The sequence below is a fragment of the Leuciscus leuciscus genome (genome assembly GCF_965113295.1).
Source record: "Leuciscus leuciscus genome assembly, chromosome: 16".
In the NCBI taxonomy this organism is placed as follows: domain Eukaryota; kingdom Metazoa; phylum Chordata; class Actinopteri; order Cypriniformes; family Leuciscidae; genus Leuciscus; species Leuciscus leuciscus.
Genome location: NC_138740.1, coordinates 37,809,763 through 37,823,732, shown reverse-complemented (window position 1 = coordinate 37,823,732; position 13,970 = coordinate 37,809,763). Strand labels below are relative to the sequence as shown.

The following is a 13,970-nucleotide window of genomic DNA, read 5'->3' as shown; positions in this document are numbered from 1 at the left end:
GTCATGACATAATGTGTGACGGCATAAGCGGAAGCTACAAAAGGACGTCGGCACACAAACAGAGGTAGCTTTCTGTTCTTCAGTAAGCGCTCTCTGTCTTTTGTTCGTCTTATTTGGTGTTGTCTGTCAGTTACACATGCACTATATTAGAAAGAGAATTATGGCGAGTGCAAGTTTCAGACGGTGTGTGCATATCTGCCCTCATTATATCACGGGTGGGGACACACACCGAATGGCCAGATGGTTATTATTTTCTTATTTCTTAGGCTCCACTTTTGACTATTCTTGTGTAAGACTGCCCTTGTGTAACTTCTTTTCGTTGTTATCTGCACATCATGGACACACCTAGACAAAACAAGAACTAGGGTTGAACACACTTATACACTCGCACCCAAACGTGAACTCAAGACACGCACATACAATTAAACATCTGACTTCTCTTCCATGGTATTATATTTCTTAATATGCCAAATATGGTAGGGGGACATTGTGGATGATTCTGCTTAATCTTGTGTATAAATATAAGGCTTCTCCCTTAATAAACTTGAGAATGTTATGGTACTACACAGTCTCTGTGTCTGCTTGATCATTCTCACATCACAAGGATTGAGGCGCCTGTTTCCACCTGATCACTGATAGCTGAGGCTGCAGATAGTCTACATGATAATTAATCTAACAATCAGTATTTTTTTATCAAGCAGGCCAGTGCTGTAGAAATGCATTACTTACTTTCCATATTTTCACTGCTAGCCATTATTGGGCATGTGAGCGGTCAGGTCACAGAAAGTCGTTCTGAGCGGAGCGTCCACCGATATTACAAATCTGAGCTGAGGGTGACGAATGGATTTACATGGGGAACGTGGAGGTTTAAGAGCATGTGTCCAATTGGAACGTACGCCGCAGGGTTTAGTCTGAAGGTAAGTTGGGCATTGACTCTATTTTGCTAATATGGGGGTGGATGAGTGCTTCAAAGGTTCAAAACTGTGGAGTTGCTGTTTGTCATTTAATTCCAGGTTTCTCCAGGGAACTGCACTTGCTTAAGATTTTTAAAGTGTCTGTGTAATACTAAAGAGCATGAAGATAAATGTTACTATGGGTTGGGTTAGAGTTAACTCTTTCAAATGGAAGATTGTCTCAATGTTGTTGTTTTAAGGTGGAAGGACCAGGTGGTGATGATACAGCGCTCAATGGAATTCGTCTTCACTGTGTCGATCGGTCCAAAGAATCATCAGGCTCACATGACTACACCTCAGTTGAGTCCGACGTAGGAATGTAATGGACTCAGATAATTCAAAATTCTTGCATTAAGTGTTTAAACTAGATAAGTAAATTGAGGATTTTCTTGACAATAATAATCGATTTGATCAGGCAACCTCTTTGTGTTTTTTCTTCAGGTGGGGTAAGTGGACAGATATCAAATGGTGTCATTCTGGATACTTGACATCTTTCCAGCTGAGAGTTGAATCTCCCCAAGGATTTGGAGATGATACGGCCGCAGACAACATCAGGTGAGTGTGTGGTGCTATAAGATATAACATCTCTTACCCAGTGTAAAACTCTTACACCATCTCTTACCCATCCTGGGTTTATTTAGCTATTTAAGGACTCAGTTTTCCCCCATCAATAGTTTAGTTAATATCACACTCGTAGTCGTGCTGCTGTTCAAGATTGCAGTGATAAAGCTGTCGGCTGCAGGTGATCATGTGACTGACATTCAATCCAACAGCACAATATCATATTTTATCATAATATTGTCACATCTGAATTTTTTCCAGGTTCACCTGCAGTGGAGGTCTTGTGCTGGAGGGTGACAGCAGCACAAACTGGGGCGAGTGGGGAAACTGGAGTCCAAAGTGTCATGGAAAAGGAATCTGCGGCATACAGACCCGGATAGATGAGCCACAGGGAATGGGAGACGACACCGCTCTCAATGACGTGCGCATGTTCTGCTGTGATTAAGGTGATGTGATCACAATCAAAAACTCAGATCTTACTAATAGTGACTGCAGATCAACTAAATCGGATTTTTCTTTCAGGTGTAGGAGGATGACAACAAGAACAGCAAGAAGATCAAATACAGTATATTGTAATTATTGATCATCATACTATGATAAACTAACATAAACCATGTCATACAACAGTTTTGTGATGTAATTCTGTAAAGTCAGCCGGTCATTATCACAAAATAAAGCCTAACTGGACGATCAGGACATTTGCATCCCGCCTATTATTGGAGCTGAAATTATTTTATTCTTTCTTGTAGGTTATTGATTCTTCTGAAGACTCCTGAACTTCTGCTGTCAGTCAGAACGGTTGCCAAATATCAGCATTAAAGACTTTCTAAACAGAACCTTGTAGTTTCACATTCTTTTGCACAACACTTTACATCAGATCGTTCACTACATTAGTGCATGTGGCAGATGGTCTAAAGCCACTTATATTGCATTCAAAGTAATTGTCTTATCCGTTCATGCATTTCCTGAGAATGACAAACATACTCTACAGGAACACTAAATAAAAGTGTAATATTGTCAACCTTGTTACCCTAAACGATACTTCAGCAAATATCACAAACGGTGCCAGAAGCAAGAAGCAGTTATAAATCAGAAATCAAAGATTGTTATTTTCCTACACACCCAGACGCTTCATGCAACATATTTGCTTAAATGTGTGATTTCTGCTTCACAGTATCTAAAACCTCATGAAAGAGAAAAAGTGTAAATAAAATATCATATATAAAATATTTGATAAAATATCAAAGCTGTTTGAAAGGACAAATGCTTTTACTGGCAATTCGACCTGATCAGTGTTTGTCTAAAGTGTGTTTACGTTCAGGTCAGTGACTTGTACAATCATTTAGTTTTGTCTTGATCAATGGCTGGAACACTAATAGGATAAACACTGATTCTTTTGCTTACTGAGTATGTTCTGTGTATATTTATTTCTTCCTAACCCTATGACTTTAGAAATCTGCAAGGATGGCAAGGATGAAATAGGCAAGGATGAAAATAAATGTATGACTCCTCAATTCTCCTTATGTTCTTCGGAGACTATATGACTAAAAAGTCATACAGGTTTGGAACAACATGAGTAAAGGATGATAGAATGATAATTTCCTTTAACAATGGCTTCCTTGCAATTGCTGTTATTTAGTTATTGAATGTATTCAAGCCTTCTTCTTAATATCATTAATTCATCTTTGTCATTAGGATACGTACCAAAAACTTTTATGCTGGCTATAATTAAACCGCTTGTTAAAAAAACACAACTTGATCCAACAGAATTAGTCAATTACAGGCCGATCTCGAATCTACCTTTTATCTAAGAAAGGTACTAGAAAAGGCAGTATCTTCACAACTGTGTTCCTTTTTAGAAAGAAATTATATATGCGAGGATTTTCAATCAGGATTTAGACCGTACCATAGTGCTGAAACAGCTCTCATTAGAGTCGCAAATGATTTGCTCTTATCATCCGATCGTGGTTGTATCTCTCTATTCGTGTTACTCGATCTTAGTGCTGCATTTGACACTATCGACCACAACATTCTTTTAAATAGACTCAAAAATTATGTTGACATTAGTGCAATTGCACTAGCATGGTATAAATCATACTTATCTGACCGTTATCAGTTTGTAGTAGTAAACGAAGAGATGTCATATCGATCAAAAGGTCAGTATGGTGCACCACAAGGCTCAGTACTAGGACCGTTGCTGTTCACTCTGTACATGCTACCCTTATGAGATATCATTAGGAAGCATGGCATTAGTTTCCTTTTGCCTCTGAAGCATGAATGAAACTAAGCCAATCCTGATTGGTGTTGCGTCATGACATAATGTGTAACGGCATAAGCGGAAGCTACAAAAGGACGTCGGCACACAAACAGAGTTAGCTTTCTGTTCTTCAGCAAGCGCTCTCTGTCTTTTGTTTGTCTTATTTGGTGTTGTCTGTCAGTTACACAAGCACTATATTAGAAAGAGAATTATGGCGAGTGCAAGTTTCAGACGGTGTGTGCATATCTGCCCTCGTTATATCACGGGTGGGGACACACACCGAATGTGCGTGCATTGTTTGGGAGTGCAGCACACGCAAGCAGCTCTCGAGGGGAGGATTGTGAGTCTTTATCAATTCGTGTGCGCTCCCGCCTGGCTCGTCATGGCCAGATGGTTATTATTTTCTTATTTCTTAGGCTCCACTTTTGACTATTCTTGTGTAAGACTGCTCTTGTGTAACTTCTTTTCGTTGTTATCTGCACATCATGGACACACCTAGACAAAACAAGAACTAGGATTGAACACACTTATACACTCGCACCCAAACGTGAACTCAAAACACGCACATACATTTAAACATCTGACCTCTCTTCCATGGTATTATATTTCTTAATATGCCAAATATGGTAGGGGGACATTGTGGATGATTCTGCTTAATCTTGTGTATAAATATAAGGCTTCTCCCTTAATAAACTTGAGAATGTTATGGTACTACACAGTCTCTGTGTCTGCTTGATCATTCTCACATCACAAGGGTTGAGGCGCCTGTTTCCACCTGATCACTGATAGCTGAGGCTGCAGATAGTCTACATGATAATTCATCTAACAATCACTATTTTTTATCAAGCAGGCCAGTGCTGTAGAAATGCATTACTTACTTTCCATATTTTCACTGCTAGCCATTATTGGGCATGTGAGCGGTCAGGTCACAGAAAGTCGTTCTGAGCGGAGCGTCCACCGATATTACAGATCTGAGCTGAGGGTGACGAATGGAATGAACTGGGGATTGTGGGGATATAAGGACATGTGTCCAAGTGGAATGTACGCCCATAGGCGTAATTTGCGGGTGGGACGGGTGGGACATGTCCCCACCACTTTTTGACAGGGTCGATATTGTCCCCACCACTTTTTAAAACATCTTGCGGCACGAATGTACCAATTCTACAAATAAATAAAACATCTCCAATTAACTAGCAGAGCATTCTTTTGTTCGTTTGTTAAATAAGAGACGATCTAGCGCTGAAATGTGTTTTTTAAATCAAGTGATCAAAGTGCTCGTTGCCGCTGCGATCAGTGGCTCGGATACTGTGTGTTCTCGTGTGGCTCGCGCACACGCTGCACTGTCTTCACTCGGACGCGCGATTCAATCCGTTGCGGATACTCTCTATTCGTTCCGGTGAAATCACAAAACATAATGCACACAAACATGTCCCTGCTTGATATACAACGACTGATGAACATGGAATATACGACTAAACGAGAAAAAATATATACGAGTGCGGATTAGAACCCATAACTTCTGACACGGTTTGCCAAAGTTCTACCACTGGACCATTAAAGTACACGTTGGTCAGATAGGAGGATCTATGTATTTATTCACACAAAAATTCTCGCACTGACAACATTAGGCTGCATTTCATTAAACTACAAATTAAACCCCATGTAGCCTACTATTTAAATCGATTGCTGGACATCGTAATGTTATTGTACATATATCTGATTTAGCACTGTATTAGCAACCCCCACCCCACCTGTCCCACCCACTTTTTAAAACAAAGTTACGCCACTGTGTACACCGCAGGGTTTAGTCTGAAGGTAAGTTGGGCATTGACTCTATTTTGCTAATATGGGGGTGGATGAGTTCTTCAAAGGTTCAAAACTGTGGAGTTGCTGTTTGTCATTTAATTCCAGGTTTCTCCAGGGAACTGCACTTGCTTAAGATTGTTAAAGTGTCTGTGTAATACTAAAGAGCATGAAGATAAATGTTACTATGGGTTGGGTTAGAGTTAACTCTCTTTTTTTAAATGGAAGATTGTCTTAATGTTGTTGTTGTTTGTTTTAAGGTGGATGAACATTCGTTTTATGATAATACAGCGCTCAATGGGATTCGTCTTCACTGTGTCGATCGGTCCAAAGAACCATCAGGCTCACGTGACTACACCTCAATTGAGTCCGACGTAGGACAGTAATGGGATCAGATTATTACCAATTCTTACATTAAGTGTTTAACAACCTCATAAGTCACTTATGAAATGACATTTTATATTTATGACAGAGCCAAATATTCAAATATACGGGTATGTGACTTGTGACAAGTGACTTATCAGGTTGTTAAACAAATTAGAATATCATGCAAAAGTTAATTTAATTCAGTAATTCAACTTAAAATGTGAAACTAATATATAGACTCATTACATGCAAAGTGAGATATTTCAAACCTTTATTTGTTATAATTTTGATGATTATGGCTTACAGCTTATGAAACCCAAATTCAAAATTAGAATATTGTGAAAAGGTTTTCATAGCTGTAAGCCATAATCATCAAAATTATAACAAATAAAGGTTTGAAATATCTCACTTTGCATGTAATGAGTCTATATAATATATTAGTTCTGTATAATATATTATGAATCTTTTCAGTTATCTTTTTGTAAGCAGAATAAATGAAAACCAAAGCATGAATCAGAAGTAATCATTTTTATTTACAAAAAGAAAATGTTACACAGCAAAAACAATGTACAAGTGTATACAGCATAAAAAAAGCACATTACAGCCTCTGAAGGTTATTTTTCCCTAACACACAAAAAAAACAGTTTTTGGTCTGTAACCAGTGATACTGCAGTTTACTACATTGTAGTCAGAAACTTAATTAGGCCTGTACGCGCATCTAGACCCTCGGCCTCTACAGTGGATGACAGTGCTCCATCAGGCTGGTTGAATGTACCCGTAGCCCATTCTTCTCTGAACTCATCACCATTCATTTCACAGAGGTTATGCTGAACACAACATGCTATTACCGGGGATTTGACCTTGTGTGTATTGCAGTCATTTCGTTTTAGCAAACACCTCCATCTGCCCTTTAGCCTGCCAAAAGCATTCTCAACCACCACCCTGGCTCTGCTTGTTTTCTGGTTGTACACAAGTTGTTGTGGTGTCAGTCGTCCGTTGTCAGTGAAAGGTTTCATCAGCCAGCTCTTTAAAGGGTCATGAAACCCTAAACCCAAATTTCTGAGATTTTAACAGAGGTATGTGTGTTGAACACCATTGAAGACAATGTTAGCATCTGTTAGATTTAATAGTAGGGGGGAAATGGTTAAATTTGAATTTTTTCCCGCTATTTTCATCTTCCGGGTTTAAAATCTTCATCGTGTCCACGTCACAGGCTGTGACGTGGCAGAGCACTATAGTACTTTGATGACTCATCGGTGTCTTATTATTATTCATATACTGAGTTTTCTTATCCAATGAGAAGACACATGCTGTAAATTATTCATTACACCACGTGGAACTTTCCAATGACAGACATGTCAACCTGTGATATCGCGTAGTAGATGCGAGAGCAATGATGGGACGCGCGTTTGTTTTTCGTGGTGCAAAAGTTCCAGTGCATCTTTCCCCGCGATGCTGACCGTTTTACTTGCCTTTTGTTAAATAATCACTCGTTATTAAAATGTAGATATTTCGATAATACCTCAAGTAGGGATGGGCATTCGATTAAATTTTATTAGTCGATCGTCGGGAGAATTAACGATCGACTATCGATTAATCATTAATATTTTTATATTGAAATTTATTATTTCTTTAACTTTTTATAAATTAAAAATGCAATGAAAATACAAAAATACAGTTTGTTTGTCCTCGATGAGATCTTTATTACAAGAAGATCAACTTGTGGCAGTGAAACTGGACGTTCGGTAGACTTGAAGATTCCTGCGGTGTTCTAAACCAGCGGAACCTGCAGCTGCGAGCACCCATGGCCACTTCATCCGTTTTCTGTGATCAGATAGCTATCCGGTCGTGAAAAGACCAAATCTAAATGCCCTCCGAAACGCATTCGAGACGGATTTAAATCCGATCGCTCAAACCACTTTATACTTTATATCTGAGACGCATTCCAGACGAAACTGGACAAGAGTAAATGCATCTGGTTGTTGAAACCACATATGTAAATTTGACTTATCCCAAAAATGATAAGAAATAAACGTGTGAGAGCGTGTTATAGGCTATATGTCATGTTATATCCAGATATGACGACGCTACTTCAACACGCATCACCACAGATGAGCATCTATTCATCAAGCTAACGTGCAAACTATCGCAAATCAAAGTGAAAGTCATTCATCAACACACAATCATCTTCATTAAAAGTAAAGAACCGAAATGATCTTACCAGGGCTGTTGCCGCAATATCTTGTTGCGGTCTTTGATTTAGAAATTTTCGCTGATGATCAATAAAATGCAGCTCATATCAGTTGCATTCGATGACGTGCAACAATTTAAATATGCATATAGCGCGGGAATTCAAGATCGGATTTATATCCGTTTTGCAAAAACACATTTATGTGACCAGGTGTAAATGGAATCGTTTTGATAAATCAGATAGCTATCCGATCTGAGAAAACGCATGAAGTTCCCATAGAACTTCTGCACCAGTCTACTGATTTCTGTTGAGAAAGATAAGCATGTTGACATGATCTGGGATCAGACGCAACCGCAACCTGGTGACAGCCAGTCCAGCCGCCGAAAACACCCGCTCTGAGCAGCCCGGTCTCACCCCAAAACGTCATACTGACGCGTCTTGACCATGCGTCAACATACGACGAAAAGGGTACCCCTTTAACGTCAATATGAGACGCAGACAGAAGCGCACCAGCAGCGCCTCCTAGCGGTACCCTAACGCATACCTAAACCTACCCATAACCCGAATCGTCACACATGGACGTTGTGGGGGTACCCTTTTCGTCGTATGTTGACGCATGGTCAAGACGCGTCAGTATATGACGTTTTGGGGTGAGACTGTCAAGCCGGGGCAGCCGGGGACTGACGTTGCCGGGATGCACAGGTACCTCCGCGCTAAAATTAATTCCATTGCTTCAAGACACACTACGCAACGCAACCTGCATTAGTTTAATCGATAACAAATAAACGTGATCGACGAAATTCTTAACGATCAATTATCGATCGTCGATTAATCATGCCCATCCCTAACCTCAAGTGTATGGAACGTATGCTTAATTTGTGCAAATTTCTGTCACTGCATGTCCATCTTTATTATGTGTGTTTGGGGGGCGCGTAGATCTAGGCTATGTACGGAACGTTTTGTTTTTTTTAAGCGGAAAATGTATTATTTTCAAATATATGCATTTATAGTGGGTATATAAACAATTTATATGTTTTAAATACAATTATGATTACTGTAGGCTAATATATGTAGCAGTGCATTCAGTTACTTTTGAAAGGACAAAAATAAGGTGTCCGTGTATTTCATTAGACTTTAACTTTGCCAGCTATAAAAAAAAAATCTAGCATTTCCTCACGTTTTACTACTGATTTTTAGTGACAGTCGATATGCATGGGCCACTGGCGATGACAGTTCCCCCCCCCCCCCCCCCTCCCCTCTCTCTTGCCGTGCCATACCACACCCACTCCCCTCCCTTCTTCTCACAGCCACCACGCCCATTTAAGTTGCATTTTTCAAAAAGATTGTGAGCTAGACTTGAGCTGAAAGAGGGGGGTTTCATGACCCTTTAAAGGATAGGCTGCATCACCAAGGACATAGTACCCCACATCATGTCCACAAATGTTCTTTGTTACATCAGGTAGTAACAAACCCCTATCCACTAGGTCCCACAATCCTGACAAACGCAGCACTCTGGCATCATACAGGCTCCTTGACGCTCCTAAAAAAACATTCCAAAAGAGACCCCTTCCATCCACAACAGCCTGTAGGATGATCGAATGTCAGCCCTTGAAGTACTCTGTGTGGTACTCCTCTGGTCCAAGAATGGGGATGTGTGGTTACACACTGTGGCACACCCCACCTGCGCTCAAAATACACCGCCATTTCTTTTAATTTTTCACTGTTTGGTAACTGGATAACTTCTTGCATGAGTACCTTCTCAACAGATGAGCAGAAATCGTGAACACAGTGACACACAGTTGCAACTCCGACTCCAAATAAATGAGAGATGCTTCTATACTCTGAGTTGGTCGCAAGTTTCCACAGTGCAATGGCGATTCTTTTTTGAATGGGTACACAATCATATCTCTCCAGTTGGGGTTGCAATCGACGACAGAGGTACAGAAAAGTATCCTTAGACATCCGGAAATTCTTTATCCACTGTGCTTCGGTGAAAGTTGGAGCCACGCTGTCCCACTATCCCGTTGTTCTAGTGTGTATCCAAACCGATCGCGAAACATGACGCATTTGATAGTACTCGCATATCTAAAACACACAAAAGTGCCAAAAATAAGTTGATGTAATCGATAATAACATTATTCACAACTTGGTTTATTTTGATGGATTCATTTCTTACCAATCTTGTTCTTTCTGCCCGATGGCGCGCGTTCGTCCCAGCCATCTCACGGTCAATATCCGCAATAGTTGATAACATACGTTGTCTAATTTTATATCTAGCATTACGAGCTTTCTGAATACGCTTTAGTATCAGTGCTCGTCTCTTTTCTGTCGTTTTGTTAATTACCTCGTTAGTAAACCAATACATCACACACAATAGCAGCACAGCTTGAATCTCCTCCATACTCAAAACTCAAAAGGCACTCAAAACTGATTACTGTCCGTCGCAGACTGAGAGGAGCAGTCGCGCGTAGTTCAACGTCACCAGACTAATTTGCATAATCTGCCCGGTACATAATCTGACCGAGGCGTAAACGCAATAAGCAACCGGTCTGGGGTAAAAACAGTTCCTGGTAAAAAAGTTCCTGGGACAAATTGTTCCGGGTAATTTTGGTGTAAACGCGGCATTTGTCTCTCTCTCTCTCTCTCTCTCTCTCTCTCTCTCTCTCTCTCTCTCTCTCTCTCTCTCTCAGGTAACATTTTACATGTTGGGTAAGATTAATGGTATAAATTATCATCATCTCATACATCTATTTTGTAACTATTTTAAGTGTAACCATAACCATATTTTGTCATTAAACCTTTTCAATTACAACTAATGTGCTAACTAGTTTTGATTTGGTATTGACTTTGAAGTGCTACATATTGCAATACAATAACGTCACTATCTATAGCAACGCTCTCCCACAAATATTAAGCTATTGTAACTGCACTTATTTCCATCGTTGGTATAAGTGGCCGTGGGTGGAATAGACAAGAAATGTGCAGTTTTCTACCATCTTGCTAATAACGTTTCTTTAGTCATTGGGCAGTCTTTCAGCTTGAACCACTGCAGGAATCCACCCTTACACCAGCAACCAGCATCCCATGCTGGGGACCTGCAAACCCACAAACCAGCATCCCATGCTGGGATCCAGCAACAATTTGTAGGGGTTTGATTTGGTGATTACTTTTGCTTTGGAGTTTGGAGTGAAATTTTGATTGTTTTAATTGCAGAGTAATTGCCACTGGATATGATTGGGAAACCCTGTTGCCTGTAGTGGTTACAACTGTTTCATTCGTTTCTTTGCCATTTCTGATTGCCTGTTGTGCTACTTTTGAATGTTGTCTAATAAACTTTGTTATATTTGCAAAGAAATACTGTGGTGGTTGCTCTCTTGAGTTCTTATCATCTCTTGCAAGATGATGGGGTTACAAAATATGTATAGGCATTTTACCAAGAAAACGGTTTTCAAGGACACTGACGGTTAAACGTATATTTTATCGGATCAATGTTTGTATTATTGTGTGTTCACGTACAGGTCATTGATTTGTGGTGCTCCTGGTGTAACGGTCACCAGCTGGAGTGCCCTTGAGAGCCACCAGAGGGCACTCCACTCCAGACTATTATCACTCCCTCACAAACTACATTTCCCATAACTCACTGCCCGGACTCATCTTCACTGATTGCATTCACCTGTGTCTCATTACCCTGTTAGTCTCAGCCTATTTATACCATGTTCACTCATTCACTCAGGGTGAAGTTTTGTATGTTGTTGCACTGTGTTTCTGAGCAGTTTCCCTGGTTTTAAGTCTCTTGGGTTTTGGATTTTTTTTTTTTCCTGTTCTGTGGATTACTCTTTTGCCTCTGACCCCTGTTTGTTTGTTTGTTTGTTTGTTTGTTTGTTTGTTTGTTTGTTTGGCCTACCTGTGTTTTGACCTATTGCCTGGATATTGGTTTACGTGTCTGGATTGCCCCTTAAAGTTGCATTTGGATCTCAACCTTCGTGTCTCAGAGCAGTTCGTAACATCTGGCTGCTCACTGGATAGAACCAGGACATCACAATATTGATTATTCGTATAAAAGTACACTTAAAATTATATGATCAATAAATTGACAACTTGTTTTTACATTAACTCATGAAAATAAGTTAAGCAACTTTCTACTTTTTTATTTTTATTTTTTATTTTTTACAAGTTATACATGATTCAGCTCATTTCAAGTGAGTTTGATATAATTTAAGTTGAAATGACTGTTGATTGATTGTACTTAAAATTTAAGGTAGAATCTTTTTTAACTTGTAGTCTGAAGAAGTTCTGATCGGCTCAAAAAAGAATCCTTAGAGCAGTTTTACTGACCAGTTTTAGTTTAGAAACAGAATTCATTTAAAGTGGCCATTGTTATTATTTTCTTATTTCTTAGGCTCCACTTTTGACTATTCTTGTGTAAGACTGCCCTTGTGTAACTTCTTTTCGTTGTTATCTGCACATCAGGGACACACCTAGACAAAACAAGAACTAGGGTTGAACACACTTATACACTCGCACCCAAACGTGAACTCAAGACACGCACATACATTTAAACATCTGACTTCTCTTCCATTATATTTCTTAATATGCCAAATATGGTAGGGGTTGATCTTTGAGTATAAGATTGGATGGAATGGACTTCGTGGATGATTTTGCTTAATCTTGTGTATAAATATAAGGCTTCTCCCTTAATAAACTTGAGAATGTTATGGTACTACACAGTCTCTGTGTCTGCTTGATCATTCTCACATCACAAGGGTTGAGGCGCCTGTTTCCACCTGATCACTGATAGCTGAGGCTGCAGATAGTCTATGTGATAATTAATCTAACAAGTAGTATTTATCAAGCAGGCCAGTGCTGTAGAAATGCATTACTTCTTTTCCATGTTTTCACTGCTAGCCATTATTGGGCATGTGAGCGGTCAGGTCACAGAAGGTCGTTCTGAGCGGAGCATCGACCGAGATAATGGATCCGAGCTGAGGGTGACGAATGGAATGAAGTGGGGATCATGGGGGCTTAAGAGCATGTGTCCAAGTGGATGGTACGCCGCAGGGTTTAGTTTGAAGGTAAGTTTGGCCTTGACATCGGTTATATGGGTTTGGCTTAGTGCTTCAAAGGTTCAAAGCCAAGAGAGAAAATTGATGTTTGTCATTTAATTCCAGGTTTCTCCAGGGAACTGCACTTGCTTAAGATTTTTAAAGTGTCTGTGTAATACTAGATAAATGTTACTATGGGTTGGGTTAGAGTTAATTCTCTTTTTTTAAATGGAAGATTGTCTTAATGTTGTTGTTGTTGTTTTAAGGTGGAAAGACCAATTGGTGCTGGTGATGATACAGCGCTCAATGGGATTCGTCTTCTCTGTGTCGATCGGTCCAAAGGATCATCAGGCTCACATGAGCGCCACGCCTCTATTGAGTCCGACTTAGGACAGTAATGGGCTCAGTTTATTACGAATTCTTACATTAAGTGTTTCAGCTAGATATGTGAATTGAGGATTTTCTTGAAAATAATAATTTATTTGATCAGGTAACCTTTTTGTGTGTTTTCTTCAGCTGGGGTGTGTGGACAGATATCAAATGGTGTCATTCTGGATTCTTGAAAGCTTTTCAGCTGAGAGTTGAATCTCACCAAGGATTTGCATATGATGATACGGCTGCAAACAACATCAGGTGAGTGTGCTGCTATAAGTCATCCTGGTTTTGTTTTGCTATTAAAGGACTCCGTTTTCCCTCATCAAGCAGTTCAATTAATATCACACTCGCAGTCGTGCTGCTGTTCGTATTAGGCCGTCAGCTGCAGGTGATCATGTGACTGACATTCAATCCAACAGCAC

General features: G+C 39.8%; 2 protein-coding genes across 10 annotated transcripts in view; both read left to right on the top strand.

Annotated features, from left to right (window-relative positions):
• Nucleotides 1–534: 534 nt before the first annotated feature.
• On the top strand, nt 535–2,350 carry LOC309476896 (vitelline membrane outer layer protein 1-like). 2 transcript variants are annotated; one of them, XR_014198405.1, is made up of 6 exons: nt 535–917; nt 1,154–1,272; nt 1,395–1,508; nt 1,776–1,960; nt 2,037–2,086; nt 2,264–2,350. XR_014198405.1 is itself a non-coding variant. In XM_082140052.1 (5 exons), the coding sequence occupies exons 1-4, from the start codon at nt 717–719 to the stop codon at nt 1,957–1,959; spliced, it is 618 nt and encodes a 205-aa protein (XP_081996178.1). In that variant the 5' UTR covers nt 535–716; the 3' UTR covers nt 1,960; nt 2,037–2,350. The 2 variants fall into 2 exon arrangements, 1 of the variants encoding a protein (XP_081996178.1); XM_082140052.1 differs by having other exon boundaries at nt 2,037–2,350.
• A 10,491-nt stretch (nt 2,351–12,841) lies between these two features.
• LOC309476885 (vitelline membrane outer layer protein 1-like) overlaps nt 12,842–13,970 on the top strand; it is a 72,151-nt gene continuing 71,022 nt past the window's right edge. For 4 of the 8 annotated variants that reach the window (XM_082140026.1, XM_082140028.1, XM_082140027.1 and 1 more), the window contains exons 1-4: nt 12,842–13,203; nt 13,440–13,567; nt 13,690–13,806; nt 13,876–13,936. In XM_082140026.1, the coding sequence (XP_081996152.1) occupies nt 13,003–13,203; nt 13,440–13,567; nt 13,690–13,806; nt 13,876–13,936 (507 nt within the window). In that variant the 5' untranslated portion in view covers nt 12,842–13,002. The remainder of the gene's footprint in view (nt 13,204–13,439; nt 13,568–13,689; nt 13,807–13,875; nt 13,937–13,970) is intronic. The other 4 variants (XR_014198401.1, XR_014198402.1, XR_014198403.1 and 1 more) reach the window with 2 other exon arrangements.